This window comes from Rhinopithecus roxellana, chromosome 10, assembly GCF_007565055.1.
Source record: "Rhinopithecus roxellana isolate Shanxi Qingling chromosome 10, ASM756505v1, whole genome shotgun sequence".
Classification (NCBI taxonomy): domain Eukaryota; kingdom Metazoa; phylum Chordata; class Mammalia; order Primates; family Cercopithecidae; genus Rhinopithecus; species Rhinopithecus roxellana.
The window spans coordinates 18,570,755-18,597,113 of record NC_044558.1 but is presented as its reverse complement, the minus strand read 5'-3'; the positions used below and the strand labels follow the sequence as shown (position 1 = coordinate 18,597,113).

Here is a 26,359-nt window from a genome sequence, read left to right as displayed (position 1 = left end):
TTGTTGGCTTCTGCAAGTATTAGGTAGACTTATGTTGCTCTTATGGTACCTTATATATAAATACTGTGCTAACTGAACAGTATATACAGTTGATCCTTAAACAACTTGGGTTTCAACCACGTGAATCCACTTATACGTGGATATTCTTCCACTTCTGCCACACCTGAGGCAGCAAGACCAATATATCCTTTTTGTCCTCCGCAGCCTAGTAAATGTGAAGAAAGAAGGATGGAGGCCTTCCTGATAATCCACGCCCCCTTAATTAAGAGAAAATATGTTTTCTCTCACGCCTGTCATACCAGCACTTTGGGAGGCCGAGGCAGGTTGGATCGCTTGAGCCCAGGAGTTCAAGACCAACCTGTGCAACATGGCAAAACCCTGTCCCTACAAATAATAGAAAAATTAGCCAGGCATGGTGGCATGTGACTTTAGTCCCAGCTACTTGGAAGGCTGAGGTGGAAGAATCACTTGAGCCCAGGAGGCAGAGGTTGCAGTGAGCCGAGATAATGCCACTGTACTCCAGCCTGGGTGACAGTGAGACCCCGTCTTTAAATATATATTCTTTTCTTCCTTATGATTTTCTTAATAACATTTTCTTTTCTCTAATTTACTTTATTGTACAAACACAGTATATAATTTATATAACATACAACATATGTGTTTATTAACTGTTTATGTTATCAGTAAGGCTTCCAGTCAACAGTAGACTATTAGTAGTTAAGTTTTGGGGGAGTCAAAAGCTATGTGTGGAGTCTTGGCTGTGTGAGGGTCAGTGCCCATAACTGCCATGTTGTTCAAGGGTCAACTGTATACTATATATAGTACACTGTATATAAATACTATGCTAACTGTATAGTTACTGTATAGTAACTATACTGACTACTGTACTAACTGAAGTGATAATATATAAATACTGTACAAACAGTTACTGCATTGAAAGTTTTATTATAAAAAGTCTTTGACCAACTGGATGGATTGTGAGGAAAAAGGTAACACAACAGATGTAGTTGCTTACTCCTGGCATGTCCTCAAGGGAACCATGATTGGCCCCTGGCCAACCCTGGGAATGTGGCTCTCAAAGTGGTCTTTATGTTAGTGATTGATAATTTTGTTATATACACCTCGAACAATGGACCATGTTATACCAGCCTGTCAGAGTTGGTTTTAACAACAATCAAGATTGATGATATCCTAGTTTCATTGTTGGGGTCCTGAGTTTCAGGCAACATGGCCAGTTGCTAGCAGGATGCACCTAGTAAGCAGTCCCTTCATCTGAGTCTTGGACCCCAACACTTAAATTGGTTCCCTGGGCAGAGATATGCCACACATTTCTGTAGTTTGCTGCCAGAGAGAAAGAGCACTCCTGTGTGTTCTCAGAAGAGGAAGGACTAGGCTACATTAATATCTTAAAATCTGTGCTTCAACTTAAAGCACTACTAAAAATTATCTAAACTATTTCTGGTTACATTAAGTTTTTTTCTACTCCACTAGTACACGAAATTACCTGGAGGATTCATTAAGTACCTGCACACTGTACCACTATTAACATACATACTTTTGCAGTTCGTGTGTTCAAATGTATGTATCTATTTCTGCCTACATTTGAGAGTAGTTCAGGGTCTTTTACAGAAACCATGAGAATTTTGACTCTTGTGTAAGAAGAGTAGATTAAATCCTTGTCTAAATAGGACTTAGATTTACAGTCTTTCTTCTTACTTTCTCACTGAACAAAAGAAAGCTCTTATAATGGGTCTCAGGATTTTTATATATTCACTTACTCTAATTTTACATTTATATCACTAATTCTTTTTCCAGCTTTATTGAAGTATAACTGATAAATAAAATTTGTATATATTCAAGGTGTACAACATTATGATTTGATATACATATAGATTGTAAAATGATTAACATAAATTAATTAACATATCTATCCCTACACATAGTTATGTGTGTGTGTGTTTATGTGTGTGTGGTGAGGATACTTAAGATCTACTTTCTTAGCAAATTTCAAGTAAACCATGCTGTATAACAGATCCTCAGGATTTATTCATCTAAAAATTTTGAACTCATAGATGCAGAGAACAGAGAAGTGGTTGCAAGGGAGGTTGGGGAAATGGGGAGATGTTGGTCAAAGGATACAAACTTGAAGTTAGACCACAAATTCTAAAGGGTGTTAATCACATTTCTTTGAAAAACTGCTATAATCTGAGCTATAACCTATCTACTGAGTCAAATTCCCCCTTTCTTCATGGTTCTTCCTTACAGTGTATTTTCTTACACTGCTTACAGTTATGTTCTTCATGGGAGTGGTCTGTAGTTCCATAGATTTATGGGAAGCTATTTTATAGCCTGTACCTCCTCTTACCTGTAGGAATACTTTCACTCAAATATTATGGATAAGTTTTATTGAATAAAATAGATTTCTTTCAGTTCTCATATACCTAAACAGCCACATGGCTCAGACTTTTATTTTGTCCTAGGAATATATCTGAGGAAAAGAATCCTCTTACTATAATTCTTGATTTTAAATATCTTGTGTTAAAACTCTTAACCACATTTTTAGGAAAATATTTGTTTGTAAAATATGGTGACTTCAGAAAAATCTAGTTTGCTTTTATCTCTCTCCTTTCTTGCTTTTTGCACACGCTGTCCCCCATCAAGTAATTAGGTTTGACTACATACTTAATACTATTCATGTGGGTTTCAGTTAAGTTAAAAGCTGAATGCCCTGGGACCAAAAATCAGGCTGACAAATCACTAGACTGAAACATATATTTTACCTAATTGGATACAAATACACCAATGAACTAGGTAGAATATCTTTGCATTCACCATAATTTCAAAATTGAACATTGTAATAAAGAATGATCATTAGTTTGACATTTTATCTTCAACCCCAATACATTCCCATTCAGAGCCAAAAAAAAAAAAAAAAAAAAACACCATAGTCGAGATTCTTCACTAACTAGAGCGAATTCAGCTTTTGATTAGTCAGAATAGTCACATTAAGCTTCTGTTAAGAAAATTGGCCAACAACCAGCTTCTTTGAATCAGTCTTCAGTTCTACTGCCAAATATTCTTAGACCAGGTATCTCTTAGGATTAGAGAGGAGGAGGGGAAAGGCAAAAGGCGTTTGACATAATGTACTTGCTTTTTAAAATTCCCCAAATCACAGTAAATAGCTAGTTTGGGAAGAATTTTAAGATTGGATAATTGCTGGCTTTGAAGGGGTTTTTAAAATTTCCTTCGTTTGTCTTCTTCACAAGGAATGTGAAGCCTTTTAAAGGCTTCTTTGCCATTACACAATGGAGGCAGTGTACAATAGTGGAGAGATCATGGGCTTTAAAGCCAGATAGAACCTGGGCTTGAATTGAATCACAGCTCTGAAACTAACCAGCTGTCTGGACTTTAGTCAAGCTTCTGAACCTTACTTTTCTTGTCTGTAAAACTTGGATGTTGAAATAACTATTTCACAATGTTGTTAATGATTAAACAAGATGACACATGTAAAAAGCTTACAACCTGACACATGGCAAAGGCTCAATTAATGTCTAAACCTTTCTTTCCCCAAATTTAATGGAGTAGAGACTTTTAATAATTGAAATGAGAAGTGTCTTGCATGAGAAAATCAAGAAAGTCTGTTTATATTTTCTAAATTCAGAAAATAGTTTTTGAGCAAACTCTAGCCACTGGGGAATTTTTTTCTAAGTGACTAAGGCCCAGTCCTCCTGCTACTCAAGAGAGAAAGGCACATTAATAATACAATTACTGAACAAGATAAGAGGTGGAAATGATGTGTTATTAGAATTTATAGACTAAGGAAATTCTGATATGGTAGCAAGGCATTGGAAAAGTATCCCATGTAATTTGTATAATAATGTAGATACATTCTTGATATTCTGTTTTTTAAGGAGTAAGGTACAAATTACAGTTCGCATGGGGCATATTGTCTTTAAATGTTGAGGTATATTTGGGCACTCAAAAGTTGACATAATGTTGTTCAAACATATGTATTGAATATAATCTACTGGGTCCTAATGGTGTTCCTATATTTCTTTTTTTTTTTTAGAGGGAAGCATGCATCTTGGATCTTTTGCTATCAGTGTCACAGCGAAATATCTTGAGTACTATCTTGAATATCGTGAGGCAGTTTTTTTGCGAGTGACTTTCCTTTAAGCTCTAAAAATACAGTTTGTGCTTTTTACTAAAATCACTTGTCTTGCATCCATATTTAAAGAAAATAACTTTTCTTTATATAAGCCCAGTAAGAGCTGTTGAAAATATTCAAATTTTCTTTTAAACACATTTTTATTCTAAGGCTGCTTTGTTAAACATTAGTTTATGCTATGCTGTAAATCTTTTAGAGATCCTTTAAAATCAAATCTCTTGTCTAATGTCTTCTGGTATTTTTGGATTTTGCCCTATTCTTTTATTTTTTGTATTCTCACCCACCATCATTTTCTAGCATTGGCCTTAATGCAAGTTCTACTGTTCTCCTGGGCATAGACTCACACATTATATACAAAGTTTCCCTTTGATCCTACACTTCAAATTAATTTGCATTATAGTCTTGGCTATAATTAAGAAAGTTATATATTTGGCATTAATGCCTGATAAATTGATAAGCACTAGCACTGGAGATTCATACATTTATATTATATTGAATGGAATATTTTGCAATGAGAAATCGGACGGTATAGATTGAATCAAGTAAATACCCTAAAGAGGTATCACTTCCTTATGAGAGCTTTCCCCAACTGTGTTATACAGCTTGTTGCCTAAACCTAAATTAGAATTGCTTTAAGGACAAAGAGCAAAATGATTCTGAAAGACATCATCAACTACATTACATTTTTTCCCATTTCTTCTTGCTGGCTCTATTTTTTTCTCATTTGCATTTTTCTCCTCTCGATGTCCAACTGACTCATGATCTATGTGAAAAGAAAGTAGTGAAGTGTAGGTGTGTGGGCCAGGGCCAGGACCCTGTAGGCATACAGGTGGAAGGATTGCCACAGTTTGACAGACCCTGGAATCCAGAAGCTAGAAAAACATCAAAAGACAACTGAGTTATGGATGGTTATATTGTAATGGACTCTTGCAATATGAAGAGCAGAGTTCCAGTACCAGCTTTATTATTTAGATGCTGCATTCCCTTTTGAATAAGTTGTTTTAGTTTTTCAACCCTCCACTTGAGCATCTCTAAAATGAGGATATTACCTTCTTCTGGGGGTTGTTGTGAGGAATAAATGAGGTAATGGATATAAAAAGTTTTAAACTGTATAACAACTGTGTATTGTAAGGAAATGGTAGGAGTAGTTTCCTACTCCATGCTACAGTCAAAACGAATAGCTACTTTGGTATAACTCTGGACTTCAGTGGGGCTGACTGATACCAGCTCTGATATTTCGAGCAAGACATTCTTCCTCTTTGAGCATCAGTTTTCTTCTCTGTCTGATTAGATGTCGGGCTCGGTAATCTAAAGATCCTAGGTGTACCTTTGTTCACTGTCACTCTATTATTATCTTACAAGTAACAAAATAGAAGGGAAGATATTTGTGCTGAAATTAAGTCCCATCATAGAATTTTTTTAGTTCACAATTATGTCCCAAAATGGGAGTGAACGTGTGTTGATTATCACCTCTTTTCCTTCTTAGGATCTACGCCTTCCTATTCACTGTTTCTGATAGGCTTATTTGCTGGTCAGGTAATAATCTGAGAGGTTTCTGCTTTTCCTGTGACAGCAAAGAAATACTTTGGCTAATATTCTCCTTGGCGTTAAGTTAAATATCTTTCACAAAATGATATCTTACATAGGAGACAGATTTGAGCATCAAGGAGATTCCTCACATACTGATACTTATGGATTCCTACCTTCCAAAATATATTTGCTACAAATACTTGTAGCATTTGTAGCTACAAATATTTGTAGCATTTGTAGCAAATATATATTGGCAAGTACCTGTTATGCTTATTGATGAATGGTAGTTTACATTTTATGTAATAAACATTTTCTTGAGTGTCTGCTATATGCCAGACATTATACTAAATACTTATATTATCTCTAATTTTCATGTAACATAAATGTCAGCTGGAGATGGAGGTACATATAGGAAGGAAGCTGCTTACATTCTCACAATGATCTCTGGTTCTGGGGGCCTACTTTTTGCCGAATTTCTAAGTATGTTCATTTTACAGTTCAAAATAGAAAGATCACTTATCTTGCCATCCTGCACATGCTACTATTATGTTCCACATGTGTATTAGTCAGGTTTGTGTTGCTGTAAAGGAATACCTGAGGCTGGGTAATTTATTTTAAAAAAGAGGTTGATTTGCCTCATGGTTCTGCAGGCTATATAAGAAGCTTGGTGCCAACCTCTGCTTCTGGTGAAAGCTTCAGGAAGCTACCTATCATGGAAGAAAGGAAAGGTGGGAGCATGCGTGTCACAGGGTGAGAGAGAGGGAGCAGATGCCAGGCTCTTTTAAACAACCAGCGTGAACTGAGAACTCACTCATTACCATAAGGACGGCATTAAGCCCTTTATGAGGGATCCTCCTCCATGACCCAAATACCTCCCACCATGCCCCACCTCCAACACTGGGGGTCACACTTCAATGAGATTTGGAGGGGACAAATATTCACCATATCAACACAGCATCTACCAAGTGTTATACTTAGCCTCTACTTCAATTCATATGTATATTATATTCACTTGAGGCATTCATGTATGTAGTAGATTTTAGTGAAGGGGAATGAAGTATTTGCAGCATCACCAATAACTTCAAATTGATGCCAAATATCTTAACAAATATCACCTGGGATTTTTTCGTCTGGCTGGTTCACCCCACCTAGAGGAACAATGTTATTGGACTATATAGACTCTCTTTATAGTCTTTCCCTCACCTGGGAGATTCTTCCCACACCCCAACTTCACTTCTGACTCAATTATGCATAATGTTTTAGTTCTTATTCCATAAATGAGCCTGTGGCTTGCTTTTGCATATCCAGACACATCTAGATATATGCTCAGTGAAACAATAAAAGGTGACCACTCTCAGAATCAATCTTCTTCACAAAGCAATCGTGGTTATAAACACCAATATTTTTCTTTTTTCTTTTTTTTTTTTTTTTTTTTTTGAGGCAGAGTCTCACTCTGTCGCCGGGGCTGGAGTGCAGTGGCCGGATCTCAGCTCACTGCAAGCTCCGCCTCCCGGGTTTACTGCCATTCTCCTGCCTCAGCCTCCCGAGTAGCTGGGACTACAGGCGCCCGCCACTTCGCCCGGCTAGTTATTGTATTTTTAGTAGAGACGGGGTTTCACCGTGTTAGCCAGGATGGTCTTGATCTCCTGACCTCGTGATCCGCCCGTCTCGGCCTCCCAAAGTGCTGGGATTACAGGCTTGAGCCACCGCTCCCGGCCCAATATTTTTCTTAATACCAAACAGTGTAAAGGTTGGTACTACCCTCATTTTATAGATAAGTAAACAAGCTCAAATAATTAAATGGCTTGTGCTGGGTTATTCATTGAGTAAGTGACAAAGTCAGATTTTGAACCATTTGAATCCAAATCCTATGCACTTTCCACCAAACAAGACATGATTCAAAAAGGAAATTGGAAAAAATGCATGTTAATGTCCTCTGAGCTTACAAATAGGAAGATTGCTTTGAAAATTAATAGCGTTTGAATCCATTAGGGGTGGGGGAAATGTATTTTTACCATTATGGTCCCAACAGTATTGTTTAAGAAAGTAGGGAACCATAATAAGTGAAAAGTCTCAGTAAGTTAGAAAATCCTGCCTGATATTAGGTAAATGGGACATTTATTATGGATAATTAAGTTTTATCTTTTAAAATTCGTTTGTATGTTGACTTTTACCTGATAAATATTTATTGATCCTCTCTATCTTTTTCATCATACTTCTTTTAAAAAATAGTTTTTCTAATGCCTGCTTTTTTTTATACAGAGGCAATTAAAGGCAGATGCTAAAAAAGCTATTGGAAGGCTTCAACTACGCACACTGAAACAAGGAGACAAGGTATATTCATGACTTTTAAATGTTACTTGTTTTAAAGCAGTGCTACGAAGCCATTGTTCAGGCTAAATGTTCTTCCTAAGTATGCTTTTATTGTCATTTATGAGCCTTATTGACTTTTTATATGTATTTGATTCTAGAAGTAGGCTGAATAATGGCCCCCCAAAGATATCTAAGCTATCTATTCCCTTGAACCTGTGAATATTACCTTATATGGCAAAAAGGACTTTGCAGATATGATTAAGTTAAGAGTCATGAGATGGGGACATTATCCTGGATTATCCAGCTAGATTCAAAATATAATTGCAGTGTCCTTATAAGAGGGAGAGAGAGGGAGATTTGACCACAGTACAGTAAGGGATGTGACAGTGGAAGCAAGAGGTTGCGGTGATACAAGGAAGAGGCTAGGTGGTAAGGGATGCAGACACCCTCTAGAAGCTGGGAAAGGTAAGGAGAGGGATTCTCCCCTGCTGACTCCAGAAAGAGCACAGTATTGCCAATGCCTTGATTATAGACTTCTGATTTCCAGAACAGTAAAAGAATAAACTTGTGTTGTTTTAAGCCACTGAATTATGATAATTTGTTACTGCAATTACAGGAAACTAATACAATGCTTTAGTGTTACTTTGCTTGAATATGTATTTTCAGATTTAGGATAGTTGAAAACTACCATTGATGGGTAAAACGTGTATTTCAAAAATAGCTATAGAACTTATGGAAATAATACACCATTTTAAATCTTACCAAAGCCATGAAACTGTAAAACACTAATGAAAGAGGGAAATCAAAGAAGAGCTAAATAAATGGAAACATATACCATGTTCATGGGTCAGAAGACTTGCTGTTGTTAAGATGTCGGTTCCCCACCAAACTAATTTATGGATTTGATGCAGTTTCAATAAAAATCCTAGTATAAATCTTTGATAGAAATTGACAGGCTGATTCTAAGCTTAGATGAAAATGCAAAAGAACTAGAATAAACAAAACAATTTTGATAAAGAACAACTTTGGATGATTCATATTACCTGATTTGCAGAATTATTTTAAAGTCACAGCAGTCAAGATAGTGTTGTATTGGAAAAAGGATAGATTTATAGATCAATGGAACAGAAGAGAGAGTCCAGAAATAAACCCACACATATATGGTCGATTGACTTTCCATAAAAGTGCAAAAGCAATTCAATGAAGAAAGGATAGCCTTTTCAGGAGGATAGCCAGTTGTTGGCTATCCATATGCAGTGATTGGATATCCTTAAGCAAAAAACAAGCAAACAGACAAACAAAAAAGAACTTAAATCCATTCTTCATACCCTATGTAAGCATTATTTCAATAGATCATAAACCTTAACAAAAAACCTAGAACTATGAAATTTTAGAAGAAAACTTTAAAGAACAATATTTTCATGACTTGGGTGACAAATATTTCTTAGATATAACTCCAAAAACAAGTCCAAAAAAGAAAAGAAAAGGTACATTTGGCCTTGTCAAAATTGGGAGTTATACCTGATGTAAATGACGAGTTGATGGGTACTGAGGAGTTGATGGGTGCAGCACACCAACATGGCACAAGTATACATATGTAACAAACCTGCACGTTATGCACATGTACCCTAGAACTTAAAGTATAATAATAATAATAATAATAAAAGAATTTCTGCCCAGCACTTTGGGAGGCCGAGGCGGGCGGATCACGAGGTCAGGAGATCAAGACCATCCTGGCTAACCCGGTGAAACCCCGTCTCTACTAAAAAAATACAAAAAACTAGCCGGGCGAGGTGGCGAGTGCCTGTAGTCCCAGCTACTCAGGAGGCTGAGGCAAGAGAATGGCGTAAACCCGGGAGGCGGAGCTTGCAGTGAGCTGAGCCACTGCACTCCAGCCCGGGAGACAGAGCGAGACTCCGTCTCAAAAAAAAAAAAAAAGTTTCTTTTGCTGTGCAAAAGCTCTTTAGTTTAATGAGATCCCATTTGTCAATTTTGGCTTTTGCTGCCGTTGCTTTTGGTGTTTTAGACATGAAGTCCTTGCCCATGCCTATGTCCTGAATGGTACTACCTAGATTTTCTTCTAGGGTTTTTATGGTATTAGGTCTAACATTTAAGTCTCTAATCCATCTTGAATTAATCTTCGTATAAGGGGTAAGGAAAGGATCCAGTTTCAGCTTTCTACTTATGGCTAGCCAATTTTCCCAGCACCATTTATTAAATAGGGAATCCTTTCCCCATTTCTTGTTTCTCTCAGGTTTGTCAAAGATCAGATGGCTGTAGATGTGCGGTATTATTTCTGAGGACTCTGTTCTGTTCCATTGGTCTATATCTCTGTTTTGGTACCAGTACCATGCTGTTTTGGATGGGTGCAGCACACCAACATGGCATAAGTATACATATGTAACAAACCTGCACGTTATGCACATGTACCCTAGAACTTAAAGTATAATAAAAAAAAAAAAAAAAAAAAAAAAAAAGAATTTCTGTTCTTTGAAAGTCACTGTTAAAAGAAGGAAAAGATAAGGTACAGACTGGAAGAAAGTATTTGCAAATCATATGTCTGTTAAAGAGCTGTACCTAGAATATAAAGAACTCTCAAAATGTAACAGTAAGAATACAAACAACCTAACGGAAAACTGGCAAGCAAAACAGACAATCCACCAAAAAAATATGAATGGCAAATAAGCACACAAAAGATGTTCAACATCATTAATAATTAAAGAAATACAAATTAAGGCCACAGTGAAATACCATTGTACATTCATTAGAATGGCTAAAATACATACAACTGAAAATACCAAGAGCTGGTCAAGATTTGGAGCAACTGGTACTCTCATTCATTTGCTGGTAAGAATGCAAAATGTATAGCCAATTTGAAAATGTTTGGCAGTTCCTTCTGAAGTTGAAAATACACTTACCATAACACCTAGCAATCTCACTACTAGGTATTTACTCTAAAGGGAGAAAAAAAATCTATGTTCACATAAAAACACAACTGTTCATAGCAGCTTTATTCGTAATTGTCAAATACTGGAAAAAAGCCAAATATTGCTCAACTGGTGAATGGATAAACTGTGGTACATACATATCATGGAATACTATTTAGCAATAAAAGTGTGATGGGAACCCCACTGATACATACAGCATTATGGATGAATCTCAAATGCATTATACTAAGTTTAAAAAATCCAGACTCAAAAGCTAGATAATGCATGATTCCATTTATATGATATTCTGGGAAAGCCAAAACTATAAAAACAGATCAGTGGTTGCCAGGAGGTGGGGATGAGAGGAAAGGATAACTACAAAGAGTTTGGAGGATTTTGTTGGGAGTAATAGCACTATTCTATATCTTGATTGTGATAAGGATTAAGTAACTACATATTTTTCAAAACGTGCAGAAATGTACATTAAAAGGGTGAATTTTACTGTATATGAATTATACCTTAATTTTTTTAATGAGAAAAGTTATAGAACTTATACAAATGGTATTTTATGAATTCTAAAATCAGGAAAAATAGTTTAAATCAGTGCTACATGTTTCTCTTGGTTCTTTTCCGCTTTTGTTTCACTTTATTCTTTTACCTTTTTAAAGTCTGGATAATTTTAAATCACCTTTGGGAACTTTACAGTTACATAACCATTCGGTGATATAATGCTCCTCCTTTTATAGGAATTTAGGCTGGTTAAGTACATGTATGTTCTGATCTTCTTCTGTAGTTTAATATATTTTTTCTTATCTGTCAGAGTAACAATAACTACTTGCTTGTAGGAAATTGGCCCTGATGGAGACAGTTGTGCTGTGTGCATTGAATTGTATAAACCAAATGATTTGGTACGCATCTTAACCTGCAAGTAAGTTTGATTTTCTTCTATATCTTCAATAAAAATAGCTGACCCACAAAAATGATTGTGATGGAAGAAAACTATTTTGAATATTTCCACATTAATGTAAAAAATGTTTATTTTTTAACTTATTTTCATTTAAATGTAGAATGGTTTATTTTTATGTTCATTCATTTATTAATACTACTGAAATTGGTATAAGTCTAACTGTAATCTGGTTCAATTTATTCTAAACTAATTCCATAGAAAACTGAGAACCTAGCCAGCACCATATATATATTTTTTTTTAATGTATTCTAATCCATCGAGAAAACAATAAAATGAAATCAACTCATGAGAATCTATTTGGAAGTGTTCATTCCTTAGTTTTATAAATTATCCCTCTCCTGAAGGTTGTTCTTAACACTCCTTCTCTTAGCTATTTAATACAATAGTGATGCTCTTGGAACATATCACATTGCCTAAAGCATCAGTACAGTGTTGTTGTACTCAATACTATATTGGACTATATTATTGAGAATGACTGTACCATTTATCAGTTAGGGAATTATAACTGTTTAAGATTTGAAATAATGAACAAAGTCTTAGGTCAGGTAGCATCCTAGCCATTTTCAAATGAGTACTGAAAATATTTTTTTGGAGCTAGAGTAGTGAGGCTTTTACATTTAAAAGTACTGTATTATGGAATTTCCAAATTTTGTTTCTGTGGTTCCTTCATTGTATGAATAGTGTGTTTAAAAGAAAAGGCATCCATTCAAAGACTAAAAGTTACACTAAGTAATCTGTTAATATATATTAGACAAAGTGTTGCTACTTCACAACTGATAATTATGTTTTTTTCTGCATTAGCCATATTTTCCATAAGACATGTGTTGACCCATGGCTGTTAGAACACAGGACTTGCCCCATGTGCAAATGTGACATACTCAAAGCTTTGGGAATTGAGGTAAACATTAATATGTTATTTATATGAAGAATATATGCCTGGGCTTTGGGGAAAATAACAAAATAACATCCTTATTTTTTAGCTATGTAATATGCCATACTTATAGTTTATACCTAAAACCAGACATATTTATATCATATAGACAATGAGGTGCCATCTTGGGCCATCTCCATTTTCCTTCTTCCTCCCTCTTTCCAAATACACTCATTATTTGGTCAGAATTTGAAATGATAACCATGTAAACCACCAACTTGGCATCCCTCTTTCTATTTTTGTAATCTTTTAATGTTGCATAATGACCAAACTTGGAGTTAAATAAGCAGACATAATTTGAGAAAGCATAATAAATACTAAATTATAATTTTATATTTGGTAAATGAAAAAAAAGGCCTATTTTCAAGATACAACATAAAATCAAGCTCAGATCTTGACATGGGAAGATACATAGATGACAGTGGTTCTCAAGTTCCATAGGGGACAGCATGACTTTTTAGGGCCTAACTTGTACCCAGCATTGTTTTATGAAGTTCTGGGATCACTCAAATGAACATATCAGATGAGAGTGCACTCTGCCTATAGCATCTTTCACCCCATTGGTGGACCCAGTTACTCTGTTTTGACTGGGGCAAACAAGAGACCTGTGACCATCAAAAGGGATCATAGGTTTAAAAGGTTAAGAAATATTGCTGCAATGAGTCACCTATAAAGAAACTTTGAAGTGATATGTCAAGGAAAAGCATGTACACTGAAAGGCTTTTAATTTTTTCAAATGCTCTTTAAAGGTGGATGTTGAAGATGGATCAGTGTCCTTACAAGTCCCTGTATCCAATGAAACATCCAATAGTGCCTCCTCCCATGAAGAGGATAATCGCAGCGAGACCGCATCATCTGGATATGCTTCAGTACAGGGAGCAGATGAACCGCCTCTGGAGGAACATGTGCAGTCAACAAGTAAGCATACTAAAGGTTAATGAGTGCGCTACAATCCACTGTGGATCATATGCCTGTATAGTACTCTTGCTTTTTAGCGTTTGTTCCATTCAGCCATTATCATGATCCAAGTTTTTTCTGCTTAAAATAATGCCATGAAGGATGCACCCCTACCTTAATATTCATATATTCAAATGTATTTGAAATAGATGAAATGCATCAGAGTGGGGATTATTTATAAAAGAAAGATTTATTGGAAAGCTTCTCTCTGATGCATTCAAATCTTGGCTTATTACCTACTTAGGGTAAGGAGAAACTTTAAACTTTAGAAGCCATTGTTCATTGCAGATAAAGCAGAAGTTAAGATAAAGGAATTCTGAAATGATAAAATAGAATTCAATTTACAAAAGCTTGATTTATGCCCAGCTTCTCCAGAAACCATGTTTTGCAAATAGGAAACTGTTTAAGAATGGTATGTGCTGCCACCTGTTGACTATTTACCATGAAATGAACAAACTGTTAGAAACTAAAATTGAATATATCATTTTCAAAATTCATGTGAATTCATATTGCAACTTAGTAATTTTATGCCAAATGAGAAATTTTAGGGAGTTCTGTTTTTCCCTATAAAGATAAAACCCTTATAAAAATTATTTTCCCTTTCTTTAACCTCAATCTTTTCCATGTTTTTGTTGGTTTGAAAGTCTTCTCTCAATCCTCGTTTTGAGATGATTTAATTCTAGCATAAAAGTAAAACAAAAACTGATTGTCAAGATGACTTATGAAACTTTCAGCTTCCTATGATATAAACCTTTGTCCTCATAGGCCTATCAGTGCCATAGATACCACTTCTGAAGATAGCACAATGAATATAACCATGCAGAGGCAAACTTTGTATTTCTTGTATATATCTTCCCTTGAATATAAACTAGTTATAAGTATCTTAATAATGGGTGGATTATTCTACCTATAATAGAGAATCATTGTCTGATTGCCCCAGATGATCTTGTACTCTCGTAATTGTGTGGTAATAGAATTCAGTAAAGATAAAAGAGAGTGTACAAGATAATTTTTTGCTAGTCTTAAAAAACAACATTCCAATCTACTCTTTTTGTGTTCTGTTCTTCTGTGGGTAGGGGTGGGGTGGGAGAAGAGGCAAGCACAACAGATTTTGCAGAGATTTGAAAAGCAAATGAAATAGCGATCCATGTTCCTCCTCCGGTATTCTTAATTTGGATAATAGTAATACTCACCCAAGTGCCCCAAAACAGAAACTAAGGATATCCCAAATTCTTCCCACTTCCCCTTCCTATTGATTAAATATCTGTGTTCTCAACTCTGTCCCCTAATTTCCAACCTTAATTCCACAGTCATAGTTTGAGCCACTATCTTCTCTTTGCCTATTCCTTCCATTCTTCCTTACCCAAGAAATTAGGGGAGCCCAGTATAACTCCTGTTTCTCCTTTAAGACTGACACCTCTTTGAGAAGCCTCTCTTGACTAGATGTGATGGTCCTACTGTTGGCTTCCATAGAACTTCAATCATTGCACTTACTACACTGAATTGTATTAAAACTTCTAAAGTTCCTTTGGGTAAGAACAGTGTCTTATATTCGCTGTTGTCTATCTAGCACCTAGCACATAGTACTCAAATTTGTGTTGAATGAATGACCACTTAAACCAGATTTCATTTTGTCTGGGATTACATATTACTAGTTTAAGAATCTTTCGTCTTTTGTATTAGCCATTGATTCTTATGGTAATAGTTGATTTGCATAACTTTGTAAATACACATAGTTCATGTTGTGTGTCACATCATTGGGCTAAGTTCTATTAGAGCACTGGTTTTCAAACTATTCATTGAGTCACCTGGAGGGCTTATTAAAACAGAGAGGTCACCATCAGAGTTTTTGACTCAGTGGGTCTTGAGTGATGCCTAGGAATTTTCATTTCTAACAGGTTCCCGGGTGATACTGATGCTACTAGTCCAGGGACCACATTTTGAGAACCATTGAATAAGGGCCCTACTGTCAATCCCGGCTGTACATGAAAATCACCTGGAGAGATTTTAAACTTTGCTGATGTTTGGGCTGTACCTCAGAGCAACTGTGATTTAACATGAGGTGCAGTGCCCGGGCACAGGTATTTTTTATTTTACTTTTGAAATGATTTCAGACTGACTGACAAAAACATTTCAAAAATAATACCAAAAATGCCCATATACCCTTTGCCCAGCTTCTCCAAATGTTAACATCTTATGTAACCATATACAATTATCAAAACCAGGAAATTTGCTGATAAAATGTTATTATCAAAACTATAAACTTGACTCAAATTTCACCAGTTGGCCCACTAATGTCCTTTTTCTGTCCCAGGATCCCACATTGCATTTAATTGTCATGTGTCTTAGTCTCCAATCTGTGACACTTCTTCGTTCTTTGTCTTTCATGACCTTGACGCTTCTGAAGATTACTGGTCAGTTATTTTCTAGAGTGTCCCTCAATTTGGGCAAGTCTGCTGTTTCCGAGTGATTAAATTTATTGTCCATTTTTGTCAAGAATACTACAGAACTGATGTTGTGCCCCTTTCAGTGCCCCCATATCATTCCAGGAAGCACATGATGTTGGTGTCTTATTACTGATGATTCAAACTTTGCCCACTTGGTTAAAGTGGTGTCTGCCAGGTTTCTCCCTTTAAAGTTACTATTTTTCCCTTTGTAATTATTAAATATCTTATAGAGAGATACTTGGAGACTACACAAATGTCCTGGTTCTCATCATACTTCTACCCACTACTTTTAGCAATCACTGATGCTTCCTGCTTGCAGTAATTATTGCTGAAGTATTTACCAAATGGTGATTTTCTGTCTCCATCATTCTTTGTACATTTATTGATTAAACTTCTAATGTAAGGAAGAGCTATTCCTTCTCCTCCATTTATTTATTCAATTATTTATTTATTATACTATGGGATCCTAGATGTTTCTTTCATTCTATAATATCATTCTCATCATTTATCCCTTGCTCATATCATCCTAGATTTGGTCATTGGGAACTTGTTCAAGTTGATTTCTGTGTTCTTTCAACTTTCTTACTTTCTGGTAACACAAGGTGTTCTAGGTCTGGGATTAGCCAACTTTTTCTGTAAGGGGCCACATAGTAAATATGTTAGGCTTTGAAGGCCGTAAGTCTTCATTTTCATACCCTTATTTTTTGTTTTTGTTGGTTTGTTTTACAACCTTTTACAACCATGATAAACACTTTAGCTATGGTGGGTAGGCTGGAGTTTGCTGGTCCCTAGGCTAAAATCTAGGTTAACCTTGTACTTTCCCTGTCCTAGCCCTAGAATCAGCCACTTCTTCAGGAGGCCTTTTACTGGAGAATGTTATTTCAAAACCAGAATCTGAGCAACAGACATGTTTATTGCTACTGGGGTGTCATTGCTATTGGCCCTTTTAGTGAACAAGACTAGAAAATATATATATTTACTCTCGCAAATATACACATACATATACATTATTTCTCTGTCATTTTATCTATTTATCTGAAAAACAATGACCCTACTAATACGTTTGATTCCAATCCAACACCACACGGTTCATTCTGGCCTCTCCCTTTATTTATTTGTAACTCCTTTCTCCGACAGTGAAAGGAGAAAGACTCTTTTTATCCACAGTATTTTTACTTATTTGTTCAATTATAGAATATACATAAAATAGTTTCAGCGTTGCTAACACATACACCTGTGTAAAACAATGTCAGTAACTAGTGTACAGTTCTTTTTGTTTTTAGCCCTACAGGTTAGAGTCAAAATACTGTTTTCCAAAGTTATTTAAGTTTAGTTGTTTTCTTCCCCATGCTCTTCACATGGTTATGTATTTTATTTATAATACAATTAAGTTCATTTATTACTGTTTGTATTCAATTTTGGGCATCCTTCCAACTTCCTGGTTGATTTTTTAAATCTATCTATCTATATTTATATGTATGAAGAAGCATTGGTAATTTTTTTAAGTTCCCAGGTTTGGACACTTAAAAAATGTATAGCCAGATTTAACAGCTTGTTATATTTAAGGTAAGGAAGAAGTAGAAGACATAATTTTTGCTCTTAAGGGGGCTATAATCTGGGTAGAAATAAACCCATGTATGTGAATCCAAAAAGGGGCAATTATAAATCAATATAATAATGCCATATATGCTTTATATAAGATATAGCATAAATCGTATAATTATTAAAGGTATAGGGAATGAGTATGATAATCAGAGTATGATGAAATTAAATAAGAAAGACTTCTTGGAACTAAATGATGAATTTTGTCTTAAAAGAAGAGAGGGGCAAAATCATCCTAAAATTGCTATTTATTTTTAAAGATGAAAATCTACAGCTGGTAAACCATGAAGCAAATTCTGTGGCAGTGGATGTTGTTCCTCATGTTGACAACCCAACTTTTGAAGAAGATGAAACTCCTGATCAAGAGACTGCCATTCGAGAAATTAAATCTTAAAGTCTGTGTCAATAGAAAACTTGAACCATTAGTAATAACAGAACTGCCAATCAGGGCCTAGTTTCTATTAATAAACTGGATAAATTTAATAAAATAAGAGTGATACTGAAAGTGCAGAGATGACTAATATTATGCTATAGTTAAATGGCTTAAAATATTTAACCTGTTAACTTTTTTCCACAAACTCATTATAATGTTTTTCATAGGCAGGTTTCCTCTCAATAGTGATAGCAACATTTTTAGACATTCAAAACTGTCTTCAAGAAGTCATGTTTTTCATTTATAACAATTTTCTTATAAAAACATGTTGCTTTTAAAATGTGGAGTAGCTGTAATCACTTTATTTTATGATAGTATCTTAATGAAAAATACTACTACTTTAGCTTGGGCTATATGTGTCAGGGTTTTTCTCCAGGTGCTTATATTGATCTGGAATTGTAATGTAAAAAGCAGTGCAAACTTAGGCTAGTTCTTCTTGAAATGTCTATTTAAGCTACTTTAGGTTAATAGAACAGGATTAAAGCAAAATATTCATTTTAACTTTTTCTTGTTTTTAAAATTAGGCTGAATGTACTTCATGTGAGTGTCAACCATAGTTTATCAGAGATTATGGACTGAATTGATTGGTATATTAGTGACATCAACTTGACACAAGATTAGACAAAAAGGTTCCTTACAAAAATACTGTGTAACTATTTCTCAAACTTGTGGGATTTTTCAAAAGCACAGTATATGAATCATCATACTGTTTGAAAATGGTAATGACAGAGTAAGTAACACTAATATTGGTCATTGATCTTTGTGCATGAATTAGTCTACAGAAAAATATGTTCTGTAAAATTAGTCTGTTGAAAATGTTTTCCAAACAATGGTACTTTGAAAATTGAGTTTATGTTTGACCTAAATGGGCTAAAATTACATTAGATAAACTAAAATTCTGTCCATGTAACTATAAATTTTGTGAATGCATTTTCCTGGTGTTTGAAAAAGAAGCAGGGGAGAATTCCAGGTGCCTTAATACAAAGTTTGAAGCTTCATCCACCAAAGTTAAATAGAGCTATTTAAAAATGCACTTTATTTGTACTCTGTATGGCTTATCTTTTGTTTTAGAATTTTGTTCAAATTCTAGCAGAATTTAGGCAAAAATAAAACAAACATGTATTTTTGTTTGCTGAATGGATGAAACCATTGCATTCTTGTACGCTGATTTGAAATGCTGTAAATATGTCCCGATTTGTATTGATTCTCTTTAAATATAAAATGTAAATAAAATATTCCAATAAAAGATTGTGTCTGGTGTTAGTTTAACTGTCTGTATTAGGATGTTTCTTATGTCACTATAAAGGAATACCTGAGACTGGGTAGTATATAAAGAAAACAGGATTAACTGGCTCATGGTTTTGTAAGCTGTATAGTAAGCATGGGGCCAACATCTGCTCCACTTCTGGTAAGGGCCTCAGGAAGTTTACAGTCATGATGTGAAGGTTAAGTGGAAGGAAACACACCACATGGCAAGAGCAGGAGGAAGACAGAGAGAAGCAAGATGTCCCAGACTCTTAAACAAGCCGATCTTGCATGAACTGAGTGAGAACTCACTTATCACCAAGGGAATGATACTAAATCATTCATGAGAGATCCACCCCCATGATCCAATCGCCCCCACTAGGCCTCACCCCCAACACTGAGAATCACATTTCAACATCAACATTCAACACTGAGAATCACATTGGATATTTGGAAGGGACAAATATCCAAACCTTATCACTGTCCATACACTAACTTTTCTCATATAATATGTCTGGATTTGGGAGGTAAGAAAATGGTTGGATGTAAATGGTCATTTATCTATTTGATCAATAAACACTAAAACTTTAGTATGATATATTTACATATTACATAGAGAGGAATGGATGCCATTGTAGTATCATTCAACTTGCCATGAGTTATTGTTAAATGTCAGCAAGGTAAAAAGAGGTTGACCAGTAATAATATAACATTAAAATAGACCTTGATGCCAGTCCATCTTCATGCTATCAATGACATAGGAGCTTTTATTACCTTAAAGTGTTTCTTCAGCCTTCTCTTTGGCAGTGTGATTGTCAGGATGCTGTTAATGAATTAGGTGCATCTTTCTTTTGTCAAGCATGTTAAGAATACACAGATGCCTGGAACGCCTCAGCACTATGATTATCAAACCAGGTACATGTGTCTTATGTGACGATATGCCGGGGACAGGGGTGGATGTGTGATGCCTATATTCTTGCCATATAATCATAGAGAGTTAACCTCTTTTCAAGTTTTGTGGGACTTCTTTTGGGGCATTTTTAAGTGTTTTTTTAATTTTTAACCGTTGTACTGAAGTATAATTTACCCATTGTAAATATATCATTGGAATATGTTTAGCAAATGTGTAGATATGTACAACTATTACCACAATCCAGTTTTAGAACATTCCATCACCCCAAAACATTCCCTCATGCCCATTTACAGTCAGTTCCCCCTCCCATTCCCAGCCCCACACCTCCACCAATCTGCTTTCTGTCTCTATAGATTTGTCTATTGTGGACATTTCATATAAATGGAATCATACGTTATATGGCCTTTTGTGACTGGCTTCTTCCCCTTAGCATAATGTTTTCAAGGTTCCTCCATGTTGTAACATATATCAGTATTTCATTTTCCTTGCTGAGCAATATTCTATTGTATGGATATGCCACTTGTGGCTATCCATTCAACAATTAATGAACCCTTGGACTATTCTTTTTGGCCATTATGGATGGATAATGCTGCTATGCACATTCACATACAAGTATTTGTGTAGATATATGTTTTAGATACTCTTGGTTATAAACCAAGGTGAGAAATTCCATAACACTTGTGAATTTTCTTCCTGTTATTATCGTTTGACATTCTTTAGCTTGAGCATCAGACTTGATGCTACACTCTCACATCGTAGTAAAAATATAAGCTGGTGTTTTTTAACAGTGGCAGTAACATTTGTATGTCTATGGAGTCTCCAACTTAAAAAGGGTTTTCACAGTTTATTTGTAAGTTTAATGGAACCCAGGTTGTGTTATCTTATAAATGAGAATATACATGGTTCCCAAGTCAATCAGTAAAAATATATTTAGAGATACAATTGGAATGCTAGGAAGATTCCTTCCCCCACCTACATCTAGTTTTTGTTCACTTATGAAACATTTTATTTAAGTTCTAAAATGTCTGGAAAAATGTTATCACCTTAGGCTGTAACAAATTTTGAGTTATTTACCTTGTTCATTGCTTTCGTTTGGAGTTAATTTTTTATATTTTTAAACATTGAACAATATAACATTTAAATAAATATACTACACGAGACTTAAAAGAAATTCATTATTATGATGGACACTTTGACCTCCAGAGATAAATGTTCATTATCCTCTACCATCAGAGCTAATGTGAAATGTCTGAGAAACACTATCCACTAGTTCTCAACCTTTTTCTACATAAACGGTCTCATTAATGTGGTACATTAATAGGCATACCTAGACTGATAGTTAAGAGAGTAGTATAGATAAATAGGATTTAGCATGGAAGGTTAGTGGCAATTTCCCCTTCTACTTGTAATACCAACTGATATCCCACATCTAAACCACGGCCTTAGAAAACTAAATGGTCATGTGCTGTTATAAACATTATTTTTGGAGGGGGTAACAGGGTCTCACTCTGTCACCCAGGCTGGAGTGCAGTGGTGCAATCTCGGCTCACTGCAACCTGTGCCTCCCAGGCTCAAGCAATCCTTCCACTTCAGCCTAGCAAGTAGCTGGGACTACAAGCACGCATCACCATGTCAGGCTAATTTTTGTACTTTTTGTAGAGACAGGCATGTTCTGTTGGCATGTTCCCCAAACTGGTCTCAAACTCCTGAGCTCAAGCAATCCACCCGCTTTTCAACCTCCCAAAATACTGGGATTACAGTCGCGAGCCACTGCACCCGGCCCCTGTCATAAACCTTTTTAAAAAGCAATTCAGTGATCTAAAATTCATTAATAGCCTATTTTTTAAGAAGATACCTATGTGGGTCTTAATGGAAACATGAGTACCCCCAATTTGTTGTAGAGTTTGATTTTCAAATACCTAATTTGCTTTAAATCAGTGCACCTAAAACGTTAATATGCCTACAAGTTACTTGGGGATCTTGTTTAAATGCACATTCCAGTTCAGCAGGTGTAGAAGGAAGTATGAGATTCGGAATTTCTAGCAAGCTCCAGGGTGATGCAAATGTTGCTGGTCTGGGGTCCACACTTTCAGTAGCAAAGCTTTAAATGGCTCTCCTGCAGCAGTAGGCCACCTGTTTTGAATCTTACTGCTTCTAAACTAGCTGCAGACTGCAGAAAAGTATAAGCTAAGCTAGTGATATTCCTTTCAAAAAAGCCAGTAAAATCCTGAGTGACAGCTCCAGTCTTTCCATAGCACAGGGTTTGGAATTGCTATTTGGGGTTTCCAAATACCTTTTCTTATAGGTGTTTGAGGCTCTTAGAAGGCTGAGTCAGCTGAAAGACTGATCTTCAGAAAAATGAGGTATTATTTATCTCTAATGGTGTATTATTGGGTCTGTTAATATGTGGCTTGGATAAGTCAGAAAACAAGAATGGAAGCAGACAGATGATTTGGGAAGCTATATTATCATATGGCAGGAAAGTGTTGTGAGGCTAATCTAAAGCCATAGAAAAAGAAGTAGAGGAGTGTGTGTGTGTGTGTGTGTGTGTGAGAGAGAGAGAGAGAGAGACAGAGAGAGAGACAGAGAGAGAGACAGAGAGAGAGAGACTGACCGACCAAGTTCTTACCTTCAGTGTTTTGGTAATCAGTGGCCTTTGAACTAGGAAACCTAGTAGGAGAAACATCAACCAGGGGGAATATTGGAAAAATAAGTTTGGCTTTGAACATGTTGTATTTGAAGTAACTATGGACCATATGCATAAGCAATATAGTGTCATGGTTTGTAATCAGACAAATCTAGGTTCAAATTCCAGCTTTGCCGTTTATTTAGCTATATGATCTTAAGCAAATTACTTCTCTGAGCCTCCTTTCCTTCATTCGTAAAGTAAGCATGTAAAAATGTGCAAGCTTATTAATGAAAATTAAATGACATAATACATATACAGCACCAGTACAGCACCAGTACAGTACCAGCAATGCAGTGTGCAATCCCAGTCCTCCTTCCCCAAACAATTTATATTGACATTGAATAGAGTGGCACGCTCTATTTTTTAAGGTGCTTCTAGGAAAATACTTTTATTTGCAAGGGTGTGAAATAAGTTATGATCAAGCCAAAAATTTAGATCACATAAGCAATTTAATTAGAAAAAAATGTTTACATAATCGGTGAAATGCTTACTTACAAAAGTTGGAGCTCTCTAAATGCCCTGCTGTAAGCCAAAAGTGGGCCTGATCCTATAACAGGGAGCATGTGGGAATACCTGGATGAAGTTGCAGAGTAAACAGGTAGAAAAACCATCCAGTTCTGGATAGCCTTTGACACACTGTAACCTTTAAGGTTATTGGAAAAGAATGTGGTTTGATGGGGAAGGAAGTAAAAAGAGGAAGGAAAAGTAAAAAGAAAGGAAGACATCTCTCAACGTTTGTTACATTTACTGATCTTTCTCCAGGAAGAGAAGAAGAAATTACCTCCCTTAGTACACATTCAAATTGCGAAGACTTTTCCCAAAGATACATTACAGTCTGGACTCCGAAAGGATTATCTCTTTCCAAACTGTCCAGATAGCTGCCTTGGGACTACTTACTGCCATTTAGTAGGAGAGAATCCCAGATTGCCCCTTTTCTCATTCACAAGAAAAATCCCTGCTTGGAGCACACGCCTGCCTCACTCGAGATGGCTCACATCTTGGAAGTTTACCCCAGAGACGCTCCTCCAGGGCAGAGTTCCTTGGCTTGGCATCTGAGTGTGCCCCACCCCATTTTTTTTTTTTTTTTAATCCACGTGGCTTTGCTGCTGTATTCTCAAAACAGCTTGCCAAGAGCCCCTTGCTTATACATTTGCCTCCCAACTCCTTCCTCCCTCTAAACTTGTTTTCACTTTTAGTGCACTCTTTAATTCCGGTGGACTTAGTTATTGCAATAAATAAAAACATCTCTCAAATATTTCCTCACAGCGATATCATGCAAATTACTGACCTCATTCACCGTAGTGTTCAAACGGCTGCGCATCATTGCCAAGATACAAAGAGGTAAAGGTTGCTCCCAAAGGGATTTTTTTTTCTTAAGAGTTTAAGAAAGAAAAAAAAATGCTCATAAATTGTTTAGGTTCCAAAATAGAAAGTTGGACAAGAGATCTTCTGTGGTTCATTACAGTAGTTTAATAAGCAGATAGGGGCGACAGTGAAGGAAAGGAGGGGTGCACGGAGTGAAGAAAATGCGTGGCTTCTGGAAATGTTATGTTCTTCCTATACAACCAAAAAGAGCTTAATCTAGGCATGAATTTTGGATTTAGAGAAGGAATTGTATCACTGACTGTGTGACCTTGGATAAGTTGCCTCACCCGACAGTGCTTTCCTTTATTAATGTGCAAAGCGGGGACGAATGTCTACTTCGCAAGACTGCTGTGAGGATTACGTGAGATCGCCTGAGTTTATAGTGAGAACTCATTAAATGTTAGTTGTTGCTACTGCTGCTTCCTGGAATGAGCCGATATTCCAAACTTCCAGAAACTTTGTTTTCTACAGTTTAATGCCTTCGGCTGTAAAACAATAAAAAGAAGCAACACCTTTACACCTGGAACTCACTTATTTGAACCAAAAAAAACGCTTTAAACTTCAGATAGGTAAAACACACTTAACTGGTGGCTGGGACCCGCTTTGAAAGCACCCCCACCCATTCTCACCCCAGTGTATTGTGGGAAGCGTAGTCCCATGTTCCAGTTGCGTGAGCACAGAAAAGCGCGTAGGAAACTACAACTCCCAAGAGGTAAAGAAACGGGACTATTTCCCAGTCTGGCGGTAGCGCTGTAGGAGGGAATTGGCAATCTCTCTGCCTACGTGGGAGAGAAGGGAGGGTTGGGGGAAGTGTGGAAAACCTGAACCTGAGCTGCTGTCGCCTGAGGAAGATTTGGTGGGAGGAGAAGCAGAGGGGAAGAGACGGGTTGAGGGTGAGGCGAGGAGGGCATCTAGGTCACTGCTCCCGGGGGGCACAAAGTTCGCGATGTGGCTGAAGCCTGAGGAAGTGCTTCTGAAAAATGCGCTGAAGCTGTGGCTGATGGAAAGGTCCAACGACTACTTCGTGCTGCAGCGACGTCGGGGCTACGAGGAGGAAGGCGGAGGGGGGCTCACAGGTAAGCTGTGGCCACCCTACCTGCCTCTGGGCTGTGTTCGCTGTTACTTAAAAGGTGGCGAGGACAACAGTTACTCGTACCCGTTTCCCGATCCTAAATCGTGGGCGGAGGGACTGAGGTTCTTTTCCCGACACCACCTTTCCGCCACCACCTCCAAGTCCTGAGAATGTCTCACTGGACGACGAGTTGCTCTTTGGTTGGGACAGGTGAAGGGAGGAGCGCGGTTCTTTCTGAGGCCAAGGAAGAAACGGGCGCCTACCTTGTCGCTTCCCATGGGGGAAGGGGGACTGATGACGAGTGTTAGACCTAGACAGGTCGCATTTAGGCTGGTGACAGGGGCCAGTTCGCAGTTGTGAACTTAACTTTTCTCACAGAACCCATACTGATCATCAGCACCCTGGGGAGTTTAAGTGTATGGGGGATGGGATGGAATGGGGACGAGGGGATGGTGAGGAGAAAGGGAGGCGCCCCATCACATCCTGAGAAATAGACATCAAAAGAAAGATTAGGGAGGAGGGAGAACTGGAGTCAGGGGAGGTGGAGGGGTAGGCTCAGAATTGCTGACCTCTCCCAATTTAGCATCTTTTACTTTGTCTCCAAGTTTTCAATCTTTGGGATTCCCTCTCAAAGTCTGTTAACAATATCGTAATAAATTAATCTCTTGAATGTCTGGTGCTGCCCCTTCATTCAAAGCTGTGATTGTAAGCCAGACGGTAAGAGTTTAACTCTTCCTGTCTAACCCACCCTGACCCCAATTCTTAAAAACTGTTTTTTTGGCCAAATATTTAAAGTTTCC

The 26,359-nt window shown here is 36.7% G+C and overlaps 2 protein-coding genes across 7 annotated transcripts in view; both read left to right on the top strand.

Moving 5' to 3' along the window:
• The window catches only part of RNF128 (ring finger protein 128), a 101,961-nt gene extending 82,417 nt beyond the window's left edge, over positions 1–19,544 (top strand). For both annotated transcript variants that reach the window (XM_010373545.2, XM_010373546.2), the window contains exons 3-7: positions 7,961–8,032; positions 11,784–11,866; positions 12,707–12,803; positions 13,586–13,754; positions 18,103–19,544. In XM_010373545.2, coding sequence (XP_010371847.1) covers positions 7,961–8,032; positions 11,784–11,866; positions 12,707–12,803; positions 13,586–13,754; positions 18,103–18,236 — 555 coding nt within the window. In that variant the 3' untranslated portion in view covers positions 18,237–19,544. The remainder of the gene's footprint in view (positions 1–7,960; positions 8,033–11,783; positions 11,867–12,706; positions 12,804–13,585; positions 13,755–18,102) is intronic.
• Positions 19,545–25,266: 5,722 nt separating this feature from the next.
• The window catches only part of TBC1D8B (TBC1 domain family member 8B), an 83,179-nt gene continuing 82,086 nt past the window's right edge, over positions 25,267–26,359 (top strand). For all 5 annotated transcript variants that reach the window (XM_030939857.1, XM_030939858.1, XM_010373547.2 and 2 more), the window contains exon 1: positions 25,267–25,563. In XM_030939857.1, the coding sequence (XP_030795717.1) occupies positions 25,434–25,563 (130 nt within the window). In that variant the 5' untranslated portion in view covers positions 25,267–25,433. The remainder of the gene's footprint in view (positions 25,564–26,359) is intronic.